The sequence below is a fragment of the Mus caroli genome, unplaced genomic scaffold, assembly GCF_978045245.1.
Source record: "Mus caroli unplaced genomic scaffold, Mus_caroli_1 scaffold_1, whole genome shotgun sequence".
Taxonomy (NCBI): Eukaryota; Metazoa; Chordata; class Mammalia; order Rodentia; family Muridae; genus Mus; species Mus caroli.
Window position 1 is genome coordinate 60,573,750 of NW_028227256.1, and position 19,253 is coordinate 60,593,002.

General features: G+C 40.7%; 1 protein-coding gene across 1 annotated transcript in view; it reads right to left on the reverse strand.

Annotated features, from left to right (window-relative positions):
* Positions 1–6,527: 6,527 nt before the first annotated feature.
* Positions 6,528–19,253, reverse strand: part of Mdh1b (malate dehydrogenase 1B) — a 41,617-nt gene continuing 28,891 nt past the window's right edge. The window contains exons 10-11 of the mRNA XM_021165825.2: positions 8,128–8,193; positions 6,528–6,748 (exon numbers count right to left, since the gene is read on the reverse strand). Coding sequence (XP_021021484.1) covers positions 6,720–6,748; positions 8,128–8,193 — 95 coding nt within the window. The 3' untranslated portion in view covers positions 6,528–6,719. The remainder of the gene's footprint in view (positions 6,749–8,127; positions 8,194–19,253) is intronic.

Sequence of the window (19,253 nt, forward strand, 5' to 3'; positions counted from 1 at the left end):
CCATTACCAAGGAAGGCACAACAAATGACGTAAAAATATAATGTTCCGAGTTCACATAAGCTGTGGGTCTCAAGTCTTCACTGTTTTCAAAACTCAAAAGATTCACATGTGAATATAATTAGAAGACATACGAGCGTATAAAATTCATTTTATGAGCCCAGCAAAAAGGTGAATGATGAAACAAAGGATTTATGACTCTCTCTCCTTCTTTCTCTCTGTCTCTTTCCATTCACTCAAGCATATGCTTGCAAAAAGTTTATGGGCCAATATTATTTACAAGGCTTTAAGAGGAAATCCTAAGGAGACGATGAACCATGCATTAAAGGACTACTGTACCCGAGTGGCTCTAACTCTATGGATACATAAGCAAGGGTGACTGACATTTTGAAACTGATGCCATAAAATATTAGTGAGTCCAAAAAGAGAAGTCTGGTAATTTAGTAGATATTAAACATGTATTTGGTATAAATATTATGCTTATAAATTAGTTGTTTAAATGACACAATTCTATAAGTTGATGTACAACATAGTGTTTTAAGACACACACTGAGGAACAGATAGATCGAGCTAATAGGTTTCCTCCTCACACACTCTTTTGTAATAACAAAAAAATCTACCCTTAATGGTATTTTAAAATACATTATTATAACTACCAGATGGTTATGGCCTGTTGTCCAATAGGTTTCTTAGGCTTTTCCTGCTTAGCTGGAATTGCACACCCCTGGACCAACCAACATCTCCCCTAGAGACTTCCATCCTACTGTTGGCTTCAGTTCACTGGAAATCTACATATAAATGAGATCACACACTATCTGGGTCTGTGTGTCTGGCTTCCTGTTACATAACAATGTTCTGTAGGTTCACCAATATTGTTGAAATGACAAGATTTCCTTTTTTAAAAAGCCTTACAATATTGAATTGCTACCCGTTGATCCTTGGCCCAGGAATGCAGACATCTCTTCTATGTGTTCATTCCTTTTCCTTTAGATGTGTGCTCATTGGTGACAACACTGATTCACATAGTCACTTCATTTTAAATTTAGAGTCTTTTTTTCCCATTATTGTGCTCATGTGCATGCATGAGTGTGTGTGTGTGTAGGGGGGTGCATGTCTGCATGTGTGGATGCATGAGTGTGTGTGTAGGCTCATGTGTCTACATGCATGTGGAGGTCCTGGGTTGATGTTGGAAATCATCCTCCATCACTCTTCCACCTTAATCATCAAGGCAGGCTCTCTCATTCAAATCCAGAACTCACTGCTATGGGTAGTCTTGCTAGCTGGCGTGCTCTAGGAATCCCTTGCCATCAGGCCTATCCAGCATTTATGAGAGCTTCTTGTGATCCACACTCTGACAGTCCTAGTGCTTGAGTAGCAAGCGATTCTACCACTGAGCCATATCCCCAGCCTTTATTTCTATTTTTCTTGAACAAGTTCTGGTTATCATTATGGCTGTATTCATATATATATATATATATGTATATACATATATATTATACATATATATTATACACACACACATATATATCAATGTCATAAGGCAGTTTCTTTTCTTCACATCTTCACAGAGGCTTTTTATCTCTTATGTTTTGGTTAATGACCATCTCAACAGGTGCAAGCCCATAGAGAAAGACCAATGAGAAGGAGATCATGATGTCCAGCCAATTGTGAGCTTCATGAATGTGTGGCAGCCTTGCTAGGGTGTTGTGAATTGTGAAGGTGTGGGTTTCATTACTAGGATTGAGTGTAGTGTTACACCCAAGTTATTCATGTGCTCACTTACATTTTATTTTATACATATTATAAATTAGTTTTTAAGTTAGCATACAAAGTAGCAAACTCCATTAAGACATTTTGATACATCTGTATTACAATGTTTTGTTATTCTTCTTAATCCTTTTCCTCTGTTACCCTCTCCCATTCACTCTGACCCTACTTATTGGTTCTCTCTCTCTTGTTAAGTAGCCTTCTCTGCTTTCTTGTTATTCTATCAGCACTTTTCTTCTCTCCCCCTCCTGAAGGACATCTCCCTCCCCTCTCATGGTCCCCTTTCTAACTTAATAAACTACACAGAGCATTCAAATTTACATTCCATGTGTGAGGGAAGCATGACATTTTTGTCTTCCCAATCCTGGCTTATTTTGCTTCACATAATGGTGTCCACTTCCACCAATTTTCCTGCAAATGTCAGGATTTTATTTTCCTCTGAGGTTGAATAAATCCCATTGTACACACAACTAAATTGTCTTTAGCCATTCACAGATCCCTGAATCAATTCCTTATTTTGACTATTGTGAACAGTGCTGCAACAAACATAAATATTGCAAGTATCTCTGAGGTATGTTGACTGGAGTCCTTTGGGTAGATACCCAGGAGTGATACAACAGAGTTGTACAGTAGTTCTATGCTTAGTTTTTTCTTTCCAGGAATTTCCACACTGACGTCTGTACTGGATGGACTGACGTCTATAGTGGATGGACTGCTTTGCATTTCTACCAGCAGTGTATAAGGCTCCTCGTTCCCTACTGTCTCAGCAGCATTTGTTGTTTTAATGATTGCCATTCTGACTGAGGTGAGGGGGAATCTCAGTGTAGTTTTAATCTGCATCTCTTTCATGGCTAATGGACATTTAAAAAATGTTTGTAGGCCATTTACACTTCATATTTAAGAGCTATTCATTTCATGAGCCCATTCATTGATTGAGTTTCTTAGCTTTATTGATATTTAGGTTTTGTTGAGTTCTTTATATATTCTAGATATTAATCTTTTTTCAGTTAATGGAGACTTCCCCCCTGTTCTGTGAGCTCTTTCCTTACTAAGTAATTGCTTCTTCATTGTTTAGAAGCTTTGGAATTGTATGCAGCATCATTTGTCAATTCTAGATTTTGCCTTGAGCTGTCAGAGGTCCTTGCCCACGTTTGCGTTTTGCAGTTTTTTCCCTCTAGCCATCTCAGTGTTCATATCTGACATAAAGGTCTCCGACTTATTTTGAATTACTTTTTGTATAGGAGGAAAGATAAGGGGTATAGTTTTATTCTTCTATGCATGGATATCAGTTTTTCTGAAACAATTTCTTGAAGAAAAAAAATGCCTTTTCTCTGGTGAATGCTTTTGATCTTTGCCAAAAATCAGGTATCTGTAACTGTGTGATTTTAATCCTGGGTCCCATATTCGTGTGTGTGTATGTGCGTGTGTGTGTTCATGTGTGTGCAGGTACATGATTTTCAGTCACCAAAACTATGAATTTTTGAGGCTAAAAGTTCAATAAGACAGAGACAGTTTTGGTGAGGGTCTGCATGTCTGTATCATATCATAGCAGATGGCAATATGAAGTGAGGAACATTCAGGAAGGAGGAATTATCTGATCATACAGGAAGCAACATTATGTATAAGTCTGGTTCTTTTATAATTAGTTCAGAGCCTCTCAGGAGTACTTTAGTTGTATCTGAGGGCAGGGCTTTATATAGACCTCACTCTAGGTATCCGCCACTTGAAACTCTCACCAGTTATCAACACTACCACACAGGAAAAAACAAAAACAACCAACCAACTAACCAACCAACCAAACAAACAAACCCTGAAACCAAAATACCAAATCTTTGGGGGGCAAACCACATACAATCCACAGTATAGTTGTTTGAATGAGAACGGCCCCCATAGGCTCATATGTTTGAAGGCTGGGGCCCCAGGTGGTGGAACTGTTTGGGAAGGATTGAAGGCATGGCTTTGTTGGCAGGGATATGTCACTGGCTTTGAGATTTCAAAACTCCATGCTATTCCCAGTTAGATTTCTGTCTTTGCCTCTTGCTTATGACATCAAGATGCATGCCTCATACCCTGGACTGCCTATTGTCATACTCTCTACTATTATGGTCACACCCTAAAGAAATGCTTTCTTTTGTAAGTGGCCTTGGTTATAGTGTCTCATCACAGCAATACAAGTGAAAGCAGGACACAGCACATACTGAGAATTCATTACAAGATTTTTGGGTGTGTACTAAAGTTGATTTGGTAGCATTGTTTGAATGTGACTAATGTATGTGTTCTTGAGAACTATAGAATTTGTGGCTTTTTCCTCCCAGACTGTAGGTAGCACACTTCCAGGAAGAGGGGAAACAGAGTATACTCCTCAAAACCCTGGCTTGTGGCATCTTCACTAAAAACCATGTGTCTCTGTATCAGCAAAGCAAGAGACTTGTGATTAGATCTCTCTCTAGGCTCCTAATTTCTGCCCAGAAAAAAGTTACTGAGAGGGGCAGAGCAGATGCTCACACCGGGAGGGTACTAGTTTGCTGCCAGAAGCTCAGCTGCAAGCTTGGGTAACCTTTCCATGTCCTCTGCAGCCCGAGAAAGCATGCAGCTCCCGGCCAGGACCATCTCAGAGTTAAAGATGTTCAGTCCAAGGCCAGAAAATGAGCAAACTGATGGTTATATAAGACCTTACTTCACTTGTATCTCTTGGAGTCTCACAAGTCTCATCTCCATTAGACAAAAAGAGACTTGTTAAGCCAAAAGACTGTTTCAAATCTAAAAAGACCTTAGTAACATGGGTCTGTAGGACCCCACGAGACAAAGATGTTATACTAGAAGCAGCAAGAACCTGGGGCTCCATTGGGGGTAAAAATTGGTTTGGATGATGATAGCCTTAAAAAAAATCCTAAAGCAATTTATGAGATAAGAATCCTGAAGCCAGAATGTGAAATCTAGACTAAAGTATCTGTGGTACTGGTGTGTAAGAAATGAATTCAAGGCTCACTGACAACTTTCCAGCTAGCCTGGGCTAGTGGCCATCAAACTGTGGTCCGCAGAACAATAGCTGCAGCACTTGGAAATATATTGAAAATGCCAGTTCTCAGGCTCCACATGAAATCACTGGTTACTGAATATTCTGTGATCTTTTTTTATTCTGTTTTTGGTTGAGACAAGGTCTTGAGTAGCCAGGCTGACCTTGAACTCAGTAAGTAGATGAGTTTGGCCCTAAACTCCTGATCTTGCTGCCTCTATCTCCTAATTGTTGGAATTACAGTTGTGGGCCAGCATGTCCAGCTAGCAGTCTGTTTCAACTGGTGAGTTCAGTTGGTGCTAATGTAAAAAACAAAAAACAAAACAAAAGAGCAAACAAAGAATAAACAAAAGCTCCTGGTATAGATTGATAAATCTTTATGGTGTTTACTGTCTGGAATTGGGGAAAATATTAAATACTAAGACAATTCAGGTTTTAAACCTGATTGAATGGGAAAAGCTATTTATTTAAATTACCTAAATACATTTTAATTCCCTAAAACAAAGTTGAAAGCTATCTCTTTATCAGGTTATATAGATATGTATATAACTCTCAACAGAAATCATCTATAAGTAATGGAAATCCCTACCTAACCAACAGGTTAAACCACAGAGTTCAGTATTTCACCAAAGTTTATAACTGGTCTTGTGTTGGTTGAGTGATGTTTTTTGAGCTCCTCATGGCCAAGATTTCCCTACACCTTGCATTGCTAATAATTATCACCTTATTACTCTAGTGGTGTTTCTTCTTGTGTCTACAAATAGCTGTCAATAATGTAGGCATTGCATCTTGGGAGGATAGCTTTTTAAGAAGGATCCAAATACAGACTTTTCCCTATTTATTGTAAGGACTTAACAGTCCCCAATGAAATATCTCCTAATAATATTCTGCTGTATTCATAGATGGGTGCCTAGTCCAATTGCCATCAGAGAGGCTTCATCCAGCAGCTGACAGAAATAGATGCAGAGATCCACAGCCAAACATTAGCCAGAACTCAGAGAATCCTGCAGAAGAGGGAAAGGAGGCAAAAGGATCAAGGATACCCCAAGAAAATCCACAAAATCAACTAACTTGGACTCATAGGAGCTCACAGAGACTGAACTGCCTTCTAGGGAGCCTACATGGGCTTGAACTAGGCCCTCTGCATATATGTTACAGTTGTGTAGGCTGATCTTCTTGTGGGATTCCTAATAGTAGGAGCTGGGGCTGTCTCTGACTTTTTAACCTACTTTTGGAATCCTTTCCCCCTACTGGGTTGCTTTGTCATAATAGAAAGGAGGTGTCTAGTCTTACTAAGACTTAATATGCCATGTCTGGTTGATATCCCTGGGAGCCCTTCCCTTTTCCCTGGAATTGTGGGAGGATTTTGGGGGGTGGGTGAGTGAGGTGGAAACCTAGTGTGATGGAAACTCCCAGGAATCTACAAGGGTGGCCTAAGACTTCTAGTAATGGGGATACAGGAGGAGGAGTGGATTGGGGATGAAAGAGGAGAGGGGGCAATGGGAAGAGAAGGGGGAGGGGAAATTGCTGTTGGATGTAAGACAGAGTGGCAGGTAGAAGTCAGTGCTTGGGAGCATGGGCATGTGGATCTCTGTGAGTTTGAGGCCAGCTTATCTACATAGTGAGTTTCAAAGCTACACTGTGAAACCCTGTCTCAAAAAGTTTTCTTCTTCTTACAAGAATGTAAGAATGTAAGAATGGAGATAGGTGATGTCCAGGCAAAGACACAATGATTGACAGCACTACATTAAGGTCTTTAAAACAGCGGTTTACATTCATTTATTTTTGAGGACATACAGCAATTGACAAAAGCGGGATTGGATGTGGCAGCATGTGACTCTGCTAGATTTGGGGTCTGTTTTATTTCACTGTTCTTCCCTAAGTGCAAACACCTGCAGGTCTTTCTGTCTTTCCTTCATATTTGTTCTGGTTGAAGCTATTATTGGTCCTCATTTTTTCCATCAGAGTCTGTAAAGGGAGGAAAACATGGAAAGATGTAACTCTTTAAAATGAACCAGCAGCTCCTGTTTCTGTTAGATTTTACCTTTGTTCCACTTTTCCTCCAGCCACTGGCTTCCTGCATTTGGTTCGGTGACTGAAAGGGGCCTGTGTGAGACAGATTCGGTGGTGAGAGAAAGCCACCAGATTCTCATTGATGGTGTCCACATGGTAGTATAAATTCTGGTTTTCTTCCTGACTTAGCTATTTCTCTGTGTGAGTCTCTCTGCGCTTGCTCTATGTTCTGAGCTGTGTGTGCATCTAGTCTCAGCTCCTTTCATCTCTGGGCCTTTCCTCAGTATATCAACTCTAGCCCTCCATTGTGAGGCATTGGGCTATACACAGACAGTCTGGTCTCCAGTCAAGTTGAGGTGTGGAAAACAAGAAAGGCAGCCTGCATCTCAGTAATGTGGGGTTGGGTGGCATCTGTAGGGAAAGTGTCACACTGCAGGGAGCCCTGATCTTCTGCTAACCCATTCTGTTTGTCGGAAAAAGAAGCACTTGTCAATGCCTTTTCTAGCACCTATCATCTGTGGTCTCCTGAACAGAAGACTTTTCAGAGCTGAGCTGATAACTCAGATCTGAAATAACCCTCTGCAGCAAGTAGAGTACCCAGAGAAGTAATATATAAATATAGAGTGTCACTGGTGCGGAGGCCATTCTTGTTTCTCCTACTGTATCCCCCCCCCCCACGGGGCACTTCCATGGTGGCCTGGCTCTATTAGGAGCTGCAAGATGTGAGGTCACATCTGTATGGAGTCTCAGTCTAAAACAATAGCTTTTTCCTGGTCCCGAGGACAAAGGAGGAAAAAAAAATAAAAACTGTCCAGACAGATAACTATGTTGCAAGTCTCTGTTAACATCCCACAAATTCTGGCTTCCCAGTCTAAGTCTCTGGGAAGCTGCTCAGTGAAGCCAACTTCCCTCTACACAGAGAGATTCAGGTAAAGAGATGGTAACAATGGAAGTGCGCTAGATAGTTGCTGTTCTGTGCAGACTTAGAAAACATCCTTGCTTCTGTATCAGGATCCTCCCCCCCAATTCAACTACTGAGAACGAAGTTCTCAGAAGCCAGGGGATTTCTTCCTTGGGTCTCTCAGGCTTCCCTCTTTCTGACCTTCTAAACAAGAGTCTCTTTTCCTCTTGGCTGTTTTGGGCTTTGTAAAGGAGAATTAAATAGAGAAAATAAAAAAGAGTCATACAGATGGAGTCAGGGAGTTTCATGTATGAGGCAATGCGCGAGCGGCTTCAGTATGAAAGCAATTGCTGGTGCTTTCATCCCCCTGCCTCAAAGTGTTTCTGGGGTATAAGAGAAGAAGCTAAGGTGTTACCAAGCCCCACCGACTCACCATCAGACCCAGGCTGTTCCTTTTCTTCATTTATGCCTATATTAGATGGTTCGTTATCTTTGGGATCTGAAACCAAAAATGTAAAAAATTAGTTGTCAAATATAATCAGCAGCCTGTGAGATGTTCTGAGTTAGTACTTTTCAAACTTTGTGCCAAGAGCCATGATAAAAATATATGCATGTTTCATATCATAGTTCAGGTTATGTGTTTGTATACATGCAGATTAACCAAAAATTCCTTTCTACAATGCCCTTTTCTAATTCCCTTTTGTTTACTACCATTCTTTTTTTTTTCCTTCTGCAACACGTTTATTGAGAGAGCATTGACTGTGTAGGTGAAAGACCCCGAGCCCCAGAAATGGCGCTGCTTATATAGGCCTAGGAGTGACGTGTCCATACCTGATTGGTTATGCTACCAGTACCTCATTAATATGCCTCGGGCCAGGCAGTGACTCGGCAAAAAACTCTACTTCACATGCGCACATTGGTTGTTTACCCATAATCATGGGTGTTGGCCAGTGGTAGCCAGCACCATCTTACAATGGCGTTTGCAGCTTCCCACATCTCCCCCTTTTTATTTTAATAAAATGATGCTGGGCTAGGCCTGTGCAATTATGTCCATCCACCACAGCTCCTGTTTTAGGTCGTTCCTCTGTGTCACAGCCTTACCCGTCATAGGGTAACCCTATTGCCACCAGGCCCCGTGTCTTAGGTTGGTCTTTGCATGAGGAAATTTGCCCATCTTTGGATACCGCAATTCTGTGTGACAATAATTGCTAAATGACCTAGGGCAAACTCTACAAAAGAGGCCAGCCAAGTTTTTTAAGGAACGAATTAGCAGAGAAATCATGATCACCCTATCGCGTGCAATGAGGAAACCTCAGCAATGTGCAAGGGCTGATCAATGATCATCGAGTCTCTCTCATCCCAGTGCAATGGATCCATAAATCCGTGGGGTTCAAGAGCAGAGGACTCAGATGCTGACTAATTCTTGAGCATAGATAACCAAACTTCAGGGGAGGCGCCATTTTCAATGGCTAAAAGTGCCTGAGTTATAATCACCTTGTCACGTTTTTGTTGGGTTCTGACTTTGCAAACCAACCAAAGCATGAACACCAGTCCACAGCATATGGCAGCACAAAACAAAATCACTCCCACCCATTCCTTAAAGTAAGAAATGCAGAGGTAAGCCAAGAGGTGAAGTCTCCAAGGGTCACTGGTTCCACTCTGGTTCCATTAAGGTTCAGGATCTGTATCTGCAGCTTCGTCTGCAACCTTTCCAGCTCCTGCGACCAGTTCCCCTTCAGATAATTTGATAAATCTGTACTTTTAATGAAAGAATTGTTAATATACCTAATGGGAGTAATGCACACATGCGGAGTTGATGCCACACAACTCATTTGTATGACATCCATCATCTGTTCAATGTTATATTGTAAAATATCTACTCTTTGATTCACTAACGTTAATCCTGAGGCAATATGCGAATCCGCCCTTTGCAGGGTAAGCAATGCCTCAGACATTTTTTCTGTTATCTGACTTAAGGTGTCAGCTGTATTGACTTGATTGGCCATAGCAATTCCTGCGGTAACTGCGAATGCTGCAGACACTGCAATGGCAGTAACAATGGCAGCTGTGATTCCAAAATCTCTCTTCTGCCGAACAAGACTCATGATTGGGAACGTCTCTGGATCTGCCTCAACAGGCACAGGGACAAAGGTTGGTAAATGTACCACTAAGGCTAAGAAATTAGTTCCATTCCAGCATTGCGTCAAAAAACAAGTGATATTTGTACAATCTAACCATTCTGTATTATTTTGAAATTCAGCCAATATAAAGAAAAATTGAGGATTGACACAGACTTCTACTGGAGAAGTAGTCATATTTCTTTTTTTTTCCTTTTTATTAGGTATTTTCCTCAATTACATTTCCAATGCTATCCAAAAAGTCCCCAATACACTCGCCCCCACCCAGTCCCCCACCCACCCACCACCACCCCTTGGCCCTGGCATTCCCCTGTACTGGGGCGTATAAAGTTGGCAAGTCCAATGGGCTTCTCTTTCCAGTGATGGCCGACTAGGCCATCTTTTGATACAAATGCAGCTAGAGTCAAGAGCTCTGGGGTACTGGTTAGTTCATAATAATGTTCCACCTATGGGGTTGCAGTTCCCTTTAGCTCCTTGGGTACTTTCTCTAGCTCCTCCATTGGGGGCCCTGTGATCCATCCAATAGCTGACTGTGAGCATCCACTTCTGTGTTTGCTAGGCCCCGGCATTGTCTCACAAGAGACAGCTATATCTGGGTCCTTTTAGCAAAATCTTGCTAGTGTATGCAATGGTGTCAGCGTTTGGAAGCTGATTATGGGATGGGTCCCTGGATATGGCAGTCTTTAGATGGTCCATCCTTACTTCTCAGCTCCAAACTTTATCTCTGTAACTCTTTCCATGGGTGTTTTGTTCCCAACTCCAAGAAGGGGCACAGTGTCCACACTTTGGCCTTCGTTCTTCTTGAGTTTCATGCGTTTAACAAATTGTATATCTTGGGTATCCTAAGTTTTTGGGCTAATATCCACTTATCAGTGAGTATATATTGTGTGAGTTCCTTTGTGAATATGTTACCTCACTCAGGATGATGCCCTCCAGATCCATCCATTTGCCTAGGAATTTCATGAATTCATTCCTTTTAATAGCTGAGTAGTACTCCATTGTGTAAATGTACCACATTTTCTGTATCCATTCCTCTGTTGAGGGGCATCTGGGTTCTTTCCAGCTTCTGGCTATTATAAATAAGGCTGCTATGAACATAGTGGAGCATGTGTCCTTCTTACCGGTTGGAACATCTTCTGGATATATGCCCAGGAGAGGTATTACTGGATCCTCTGGTAGTATTATGTCCAATTTTCTAAGGAACTGCCAAACTGATTTCCAGAGTGGTTGTACCAGCTTGCAATCCCACCAACAATGAAGGAGTGTTCCTCTTTCTCCACATCCTCGCCAGCATCTGCTGTCACCTGAATTTTTGATCTTAGCCATTCTGACTGGTGTGAGGTGGAATCTCAGGGTTGTTTTGATTTGCATTTCCCTGATGATTAAGGATGTTGAACATTTTTTCAGATGCTTCTCTGCCATTCGGTATTCCTCAGGTGAGAATTCTTTGTTCAGTTCTGAGCCCCATTTTTTAACGGGGTTATTTGATTTTCTGGAGTCCACCTTCTTGAGTTCTCTCTATATATTGGATATTAGTCCCCTATCTGATTTAGGATAGGTAAAGATCCTTTCCCAATCTGTTGGTGGTCTTTTTGTCTTATTGACGGTGTCTTTTGCCTTGCAGAAGCTTTGCAACTTTATGAGGTTCCATTTATCGATTCTAGATCTTAAAGCACAAGCCTTTGCTGTTCTATTCAGGAATTTTTCCCCTGTACCCATATCTTCGAGGCTTTTCCCTACTTTCTCCTCTATAAGTTTCAGTGTCTCTGGTGGAGTTCCTTAATCCACTTAGATTTGACCTTGGTATAAGGAGATAGGAATGGATCAATTCGCATTCTTCTACATGATAACCGCCAGTTGTGCCAGCACCATTTGTTGAAAATGCTGTCTTTTTTCCACTGGTTGGTTTTTGCTCCCTTGTCAAAGATCAAGTGACCATAGGTATGTGGGTTGATCTCAGGGTCTTCAATTCTGTTCCATTGGTCTACTTGTCTGTCGTTATACCAGTACCATGCAGTTTTTATCACAATTGCTCTGTAGTACAGCTTTAGGTCAGGCATGGTGATTCCACCAGAGGTTCTTTTATCCTTGAGAAGAGTTTTTGCTATCCTAGGTTTTTTGTTGTTCCAGATGAATTTGCAGATTGCCCTTTCTAATTCGTTGAAGAATTGAGTTGGAATTTTGATGGGGATTGCCTTGAATCTGTAGATTGCTTTTGGTAAGATAGCCATTTTTACAATGTTGATCCTGCCAATCCATGAGCATGGGAGGTTTTTCCATCTTCTGAGATCTTCTTTAATTTCTTTCTTCAGGGACTTGAAGTTCTTGTCATACAGATCTTTCACTTCCTTAGTTAGAGTCACGACAAGGTATTTTATATTGTTTGTGACTATTGAGAAGGGTGTTGTTTCCCTTATTTCCTTCTCTGCCTGTTTATCCTTTGTGGACAGAAAGGCCATTGACTTGTTTGAGTTAATTTTATATCCAGCTACTTCACCGAAGCTGTTTATCAGGCTTAGGAGTTCTCTGGTGGAATTTTTAGGGTCACTTATATATACTATCATATCATCTGCAAAAAGTGATATTTTGACTTCATCTTTTCCAATTTGTATCCCCTTGATCTCCTTTTGTTGTCTAATTGCTCTGGCTAGGACTTCAAGTACAATGTGGAATAGGTAGGGAGAGAGTGGGCAGCCTTGTCTAGTCCCTGATTTTAGTGGGATTGCTTCCAGCTTCTCACCATTTACTTTGATGTTGGCTACTGGTTTGCTGTATATTGCTTTTATCATGGTTAGGTATGGGCCTTGAATTCCTGATCTTTCCAAGACTTTTATCATGAATGGGTGTTGGATTTTGTCAAATGCTTTTTCAGCATCTAACGAGATGATCATGTGGTTTTTGTCTTTGAGTTTGTTTATATAATGGATTACATTGATGGATTTTCGTATATTGAACCATCCTTGCATCCCTAGGATGAAACCTACTTGGTCAGGATGGATGATTGTTTTGATGTGTTCTTGAATTCCGTTAGCGAGAAATTTATTGAGGATTTTTGCATCAATATTCATAAGGGAAATTGGTCTGAAGTTCTCTATTTTTGTTGGGTCTTTATGTGGTTTAGGTATCAGAGTAATTGTGGCTTCATAGAATGAGTTGGGTAGAGTACCTTCTGATTCTATTTTGTGGAATAGTTTGTGAAGAACTGGGATTAGATCTTCTTTGAATGTTTGATAGAACTCTGCACTAAACCCATCTGGTCCTGGGATTTTCTTGGTTGGGAGACTATTAATGACTGCTTCTATTTCTTTAGGGGATATGGGACTGTTTAGATAATTAACCTGATCTTGATTTAACTTTGGTACCTGGTATCTGTCTAGAAACTTGTCCATTTCATCCAGGTTCTCCAGTTTTGTTGAGTATAGCCTTTTGTAGAAGGATCTGATGGTGTTTTGGATTTCTTCAGGGTCTGTTGTTATGTCTCCCTTTTCTTTTCTGATTTTGTTGATTAGAATACTTTCCCTATGCCCTCTAGTGAGTCTGGCTAAGGGTTTATCTATCTTGTTGTTTTTCTCAAAGAACCAGCTCCTCGATTGGTTGATTCTTTGAATTGTTCTTCTTGTTTCCACTTGGTTGATTTCACCCCTGAGTTTGATTATTTCTTGCCGTCTACTCCTCTTGAGTGAATTTGCTTCCTTTCGTTCTAGAGCTTTTAGGTGTGTTGTCAAGCTGCTAATGTGTGCTCTCTCTAGTTTCTTTTTGGAGGCACTCAGAGCTATGACTTTTCCTCTTAGAAATGCTTTCAATGTGTCCCATAAGTTTGGGTATGTTGTGGCTTCATTTTCATTAAACTCCAGAAAGTCCTTAATTTCTTTCTTTATTCCTTCCTTGACCAAGGTATCATTGAGAAGATTGTTGTTTAGTTTCCACGTGTGTGTTGGCTTTCTATTATTTATTTTGTTATTGAAGATCAGTCTTAGTCCATGGTGATCTGATAGGGTGCATGGGACAATTTCAATATTCTTGTATATGTTGAGGCTTGTTTTGTGACCAATTATGTGGTCAATTTTGGAGAAGGTACCGTGAGGTGCTGAGAAGAAGGTATATCCTTTTGTTTTAGGATAAAATGTTATGTAGATATCTGTCAGATCCATTTGTTTCATAACCTCTGTTAGTTTCACTGTGTCCCTGTTTAGTTTCTGTTTCCATGATCTGTCCATTGGTGAAAGTGGTGTGTTGAAGTCTCCCACTATTATTGTGTGAGTTGCAATGTGTGCTTTGAGCTTTACTAAAGTATCTTTAATGAATGAGGCTGCCCTTGTATTTGGAGCATAGATATTCAGAATTGATAGTTCCTCTTGGAGGATTTTACCTTTGATGAGAATGAAGTGCCCTTCCTTGTCTTTTTTGATGACTTTGGGTTGGAAGTCAATCTTATCAGATATTATAATGGCTACTCCAGCTTGTTTCTTCCTACCATTTGCTTGGAAAATTGTTTTCCAGCCTTTCATTCTGAGGTAGTGTCTATCTTTTTCTTTGAGATGAGTTTCCTGTAAGCAGCAAAATGTTGGGTCCTGTTTCTGTAGCCAGCCTGTTAGTCTATGTCTTTTTATTGAGGAGTTGAGTCCATTGATATTAAGAGATATTAGGGAGAAGTAATTGTTGTTTCCTTTTATTTTTGTTGTTAGAGTTGGTGTTCTGTTCTTGTGGCTGTCTTCTTTTAGGTTTTTGAGGGATTACCTTCTTGCTTTTTCTAGGATGTGGTTTCCGTCCTTGTATCGGTTTTTTTCTGTTATTATCCTTTGAAGTGCTGGATTCGTGGAAAGATAATGTATGAATTTGGTTTTGTCTTGGAATACTTTGGTTTCTCCATCTATGGTAATTGAGAGTTTGGCTGGGTATAGTAGCCTGGGCTGGAAATTGTGTTCTCTTAGTTTCTGTATAACATCTCTCCAGGCCCTTCTGGCTTTCATAGTCTATGGTGAAAAATCCGGTGTAATTCTGATAGGCTTGCCTTTATATGTTACTTGACCGTTTTCCCTTACTGCTTTTAATATTCTATCTTTATTTAGTGCATTTGTTGTTCTGATTATTATGTGTCGGAAGGAATTTCTTTTCTGGTCCAGTCTATTTGGAGTTTTGTAAGCTTCTTGTATGTTCATGGGCATCTCTTTCTTTAGGTTTGGGAAGTTTTCTTCTATAATTTTGTTGAAGATATTTGCTGGTCCTTTGAGTTGAAAATCTTCATTCTCATCTACTCCTATTATCCGTAGGTTTGGTCTTCTCATTTTGTCCTGGATTTCCTGGATGTTTTGAGTTAGGATCTTTTTGGATTTTGTATTTTCTTTGATTGTCGTGCTGATGTTCCTTATGGAGTCTTCTGCACCTGAGATTCTCTCTTCCATCTCTTGTATTCTGTTGCTGATGCTCGCATCTATGGTTCCAGATTTCTTTCCTAGGGTTTCTATCTCCAGCGTTGCCTCAATTTGGGTTTTCTTCATTGTCTCTACTTCCCTTTTTAGGTCTTGTATGGTTTTATTCAATTCCATCACCTGTTTGGTCTGGTTTTCATGCAATTCTTTAATGAATTTTTGTGCTTCCTCTTTAATGTCTTCTACCTGTTTAGCAGTGTTCTCCTGTATTTCTTTAAGTGTGTTATTAAAGTCCTTCTTGATGTCCTCTACCATCATCATGAGATATGCTTTTAGATCCGGGTCTAGCTTCTCCGGTGTGTTGGGGTGCCCTGGACTGGGTGAAGTGGGAGTGCTGGGTTCTGATGATGGTGAGTGGTCTTGGTTTCTATTAGTAAGATTATTACGTTTACCTTTCGCCATCTGGTAATCTCTGGGGTTAGTTGTTATCGTTGTCACTGTTTAAAGATTGGAGCAGACTCTGTGTTCCACTCACCAGAAGTCTCCAAATCCTATGGCGGGTGTCGTGGGTAGCTGGCGGGTGTCAGCCGACCCTGCACCCTAGCTACCCCGTTGCTGGTCCGACTGGAAGAGGCTTGTGTCCCTACTCCGTCATATTTCTGATAACTCTATTAGATGTCACATTATCTAAATGAGCAGAGGTATTGGAAAGTGTGGCAGAAACATTCACTATCTCGTGAAAGTTTCCAGTCAGCAGTGCAAAGGCTGACAAACTGGTACTAGCACCTGCCTCATTACTTAAAATCCATTGGTAATATGGCCAAATATTTTCTTTTCCTGTAACATCTGCTTTATCATTCATTACAGCAAAATCCAATGGTGGTGACAAAACAAAACCCTTTGCTATTTCTTTCTGAGGAAAAACTTTTGATTGACAAGGTGAAAAAACTATAGGAAATGCAAGGTCTGGATGACACCAGGGCACGCTGCGTATAGCAGTAGCATTGCCAACAGGCCATTGTGATCTTTTGGGAATAGTCACATTTCCCTTTATCATAATAGTGGTGATGTTTATAGGTGAATTTACATTATTTCCAACATCACTTGAGCCTGATTGTGCTCCTTGAACAACTTGCGTTAAAGCATTAAATAACACTTCAGAGCTCACTTTATTTTGGTAAATGGGATCTGCCCAATTAGAGATAATCTTTTTCTTTAAAAATATACAGGGTGTAAAAGGTTTATCCACATTATGCACAAAGCATAGTGTATAGTTTAAATGAAAACTCTAAACACCCGTGGCTCTTGAGGAGTTTGTCGTGCACAAGGCGCATCCAAAAAACATTGAGTTGCAAAAAACAAAGGCAAGGTAGAAGAATTGGAATGTACTGGTAAAGGTACTGGCCATGATCTCACTATGGCCCACAAAGGTATACTTATCCCTGTCTCAATCATCAGGAGTAAGAATAACAGGATCATCTTGGGATTCACCTTGATCTTTCACGGTTCTTGTCAGTCGCGTTGGAACCCTAAGTGGATTATCTTCACCCAGTACCCCTGTTCCCCAGCTGAAGAGTTCTGAATCCAAGCAGTTGAATCCTTCTCAACAGACTGCTTTATGGGAACACTTCATTAACCGCTCAATCCCCATGATGCAGTTCTGAATCCTTCCTATAACAGGGGGTCTTCGCTCGTGCCTGAAGATGTTACTTCACGGGTTTCGGTGCCATTTGTGGGACACTTGACTTGCCAGCAAGAAAGACGCCACAGCAGGATCCTTCTGCAACACGTTTATTGGGAGAGCATTGACTGCGTAGGCGAAAGACCGTTTACTACCATTCTTTCAAAAGAATTTTTTGAGAAAGGGTTCCACTGTGTATCTCATGCTGGTTTCTAACTCTGAATAGAATTAGTGAACTGCTTACATGCCAGGATCACAGGCATTGCCATGCCTCACATCATATATGTGTGGATATAATATTAATTAGCATATGTAAGTAATACATAACCTTAACATACAGATGATATGTTTTTAACATTTTGTATATACTATTACATGTATAGGATTTACTTATCTATTGTCTTGTTCATTTTATTTCCTTTCACCATCTCTTCCTTCCTTGTATCCTGTTCTGTTCTATCCTGTCCTGTCCTGTTCTATCCTTTCAATGTTCAGTGGGGAAAAAAATCTGTTCTTAACTCATCTATTATCAATTTTATAATATTTTAATGGAAAAGCCCTAGTGATTAAATTGGTTTTCTTAATCATTAATTAATTTTTTGCAGCCAGCATAAGGCTATAGACAGTGTTTTTTTTGTGACTCACAAAGAATGATACAGTATGGTTGATTTTAATGCTCATTCAACACACCACCCTCTAAGACTGAAATCAGTGCCACTTTCTCTACTCTGTCAGGGAATTCAGGTGACTTGAGTTCTGCATAAAAATCTCACTTGCCAGAAGTGCTAAGCACCTCAAGTTCTAACTGGCAACTTAAATTGGAGTTATTCTAGAGGATGTGTTCTCTGCAACTTGGTTTCTCCCCTTCTCATCCTGGAAAGAGGACAGTTACCTTCCTCATGACAGATTTTATGGATTTTTCTCAGCTCTCTCAGAGCCTCAGTGTACTCCAGCGTCTCATTAAGTATTGATTGACACTGGTTGGCCTTCCTGGAGGAATCCTGACTGTGTATGCATGTGATTTAGACTTCTTAAGCTCTGCTGAGCCTGGCATTGAGTTCTTGGGATAGTGATGTGGGCTGGAAAAGACCTCCATAGGGCCATTGATATGACTGAGCTAGTTCAAAAGGCCTGGTCTCCAACTATTACATAACCTTATAGCCAAACAGCCCATGAGTCCTAACTATCTTCCTAAGTCTGTTAGTCTATTTTGTATCAGTTGACCTAACCCAGATCCCTTACTGTTTGGGGGAGCTATGTGCTTTTGGCCTTGCCTTGGTTCCCTCCAAGGCCTCTTTGCCATGTTCTTTTCCTCCTGGTAGATGCTTTACACAATCCTCTTTCTTATCTCCCCTTCACTTACACACCTTTCTCTCCCACCCCCACCCCCTAAATCACATGAAAGAAGGAGCCATCATTCTATAGCCCAGATTCCATGTCATCTATTCTTGGAAGTCTTTCTTGATGATCCCAGTTACCACAGGGTAGCCCCAGTTGCTTCCATTCTATCCTGAGCCTCTGTGATAGGAACCAACAGCTTGAGTCCTGCACCCATATCAACCCCTCATATATTGTAGTCTAAACCTTCTTATAATATTGAAAGACTTCGGGAGGTGGTTAAAGGAGAATAGACCCCTCATGGATTCTCCCAAAACAGGCTCATGGGAATTCATTTGTGCTTGTTCTTCATGTGAAGACAGATAAATAAGTGTGTGGCTCTCACCAGTATCTTCATCTCAACATGTCCCTTGACCCGTAAAAGTAACTTCCAGTTGTTTTTTAGAATAATGTTTAGAATAAACACAGTCATCTCTCGGAACTGAAATTCTCCTCTTTGCACTGATATTTCACATGTTAAAAAGAAGCTAACTTTGAAGGTAGGTGTCTTAGTTTGGGTTTTATTGCTGTGAAGAGACACCATGACCAAGGCAGCTCTTTTAAAGGCAAACATTTAGTTGGGGTTGGCTTATGGTTTCAGAGGTTCAGTCCATTTTCATCATGGTAGGAAGGATGGCAGTGTGCAGGTAGACTTGGTGCTGGAGAAGCCAAGAGTTCTATATCTAGATCTAAAGGTAGTAAAGAGACTGTCTTCTGGAGGCAGCCAGGAAGGGACTGGAATTTCACACTGGGCAAGCATAGAGAACTCAACCCTCACCATGATATACTTCTTCAATAAGGCCACACCTACTCCAATAAGACCACACCTCCTAATAGTGCCACTCCCCATGTGCCAAGCATGCAACTACATGAGTCTTTGGGGGCCAAACCTATTCAATCCACCACAGGCATATGTATGTTTGATGTGTTTTTAAGGCACCAGCACCTAGCAGAGCTCCTTCCTTTCTCCCTCCCTCCTCCCATCCATATGTGA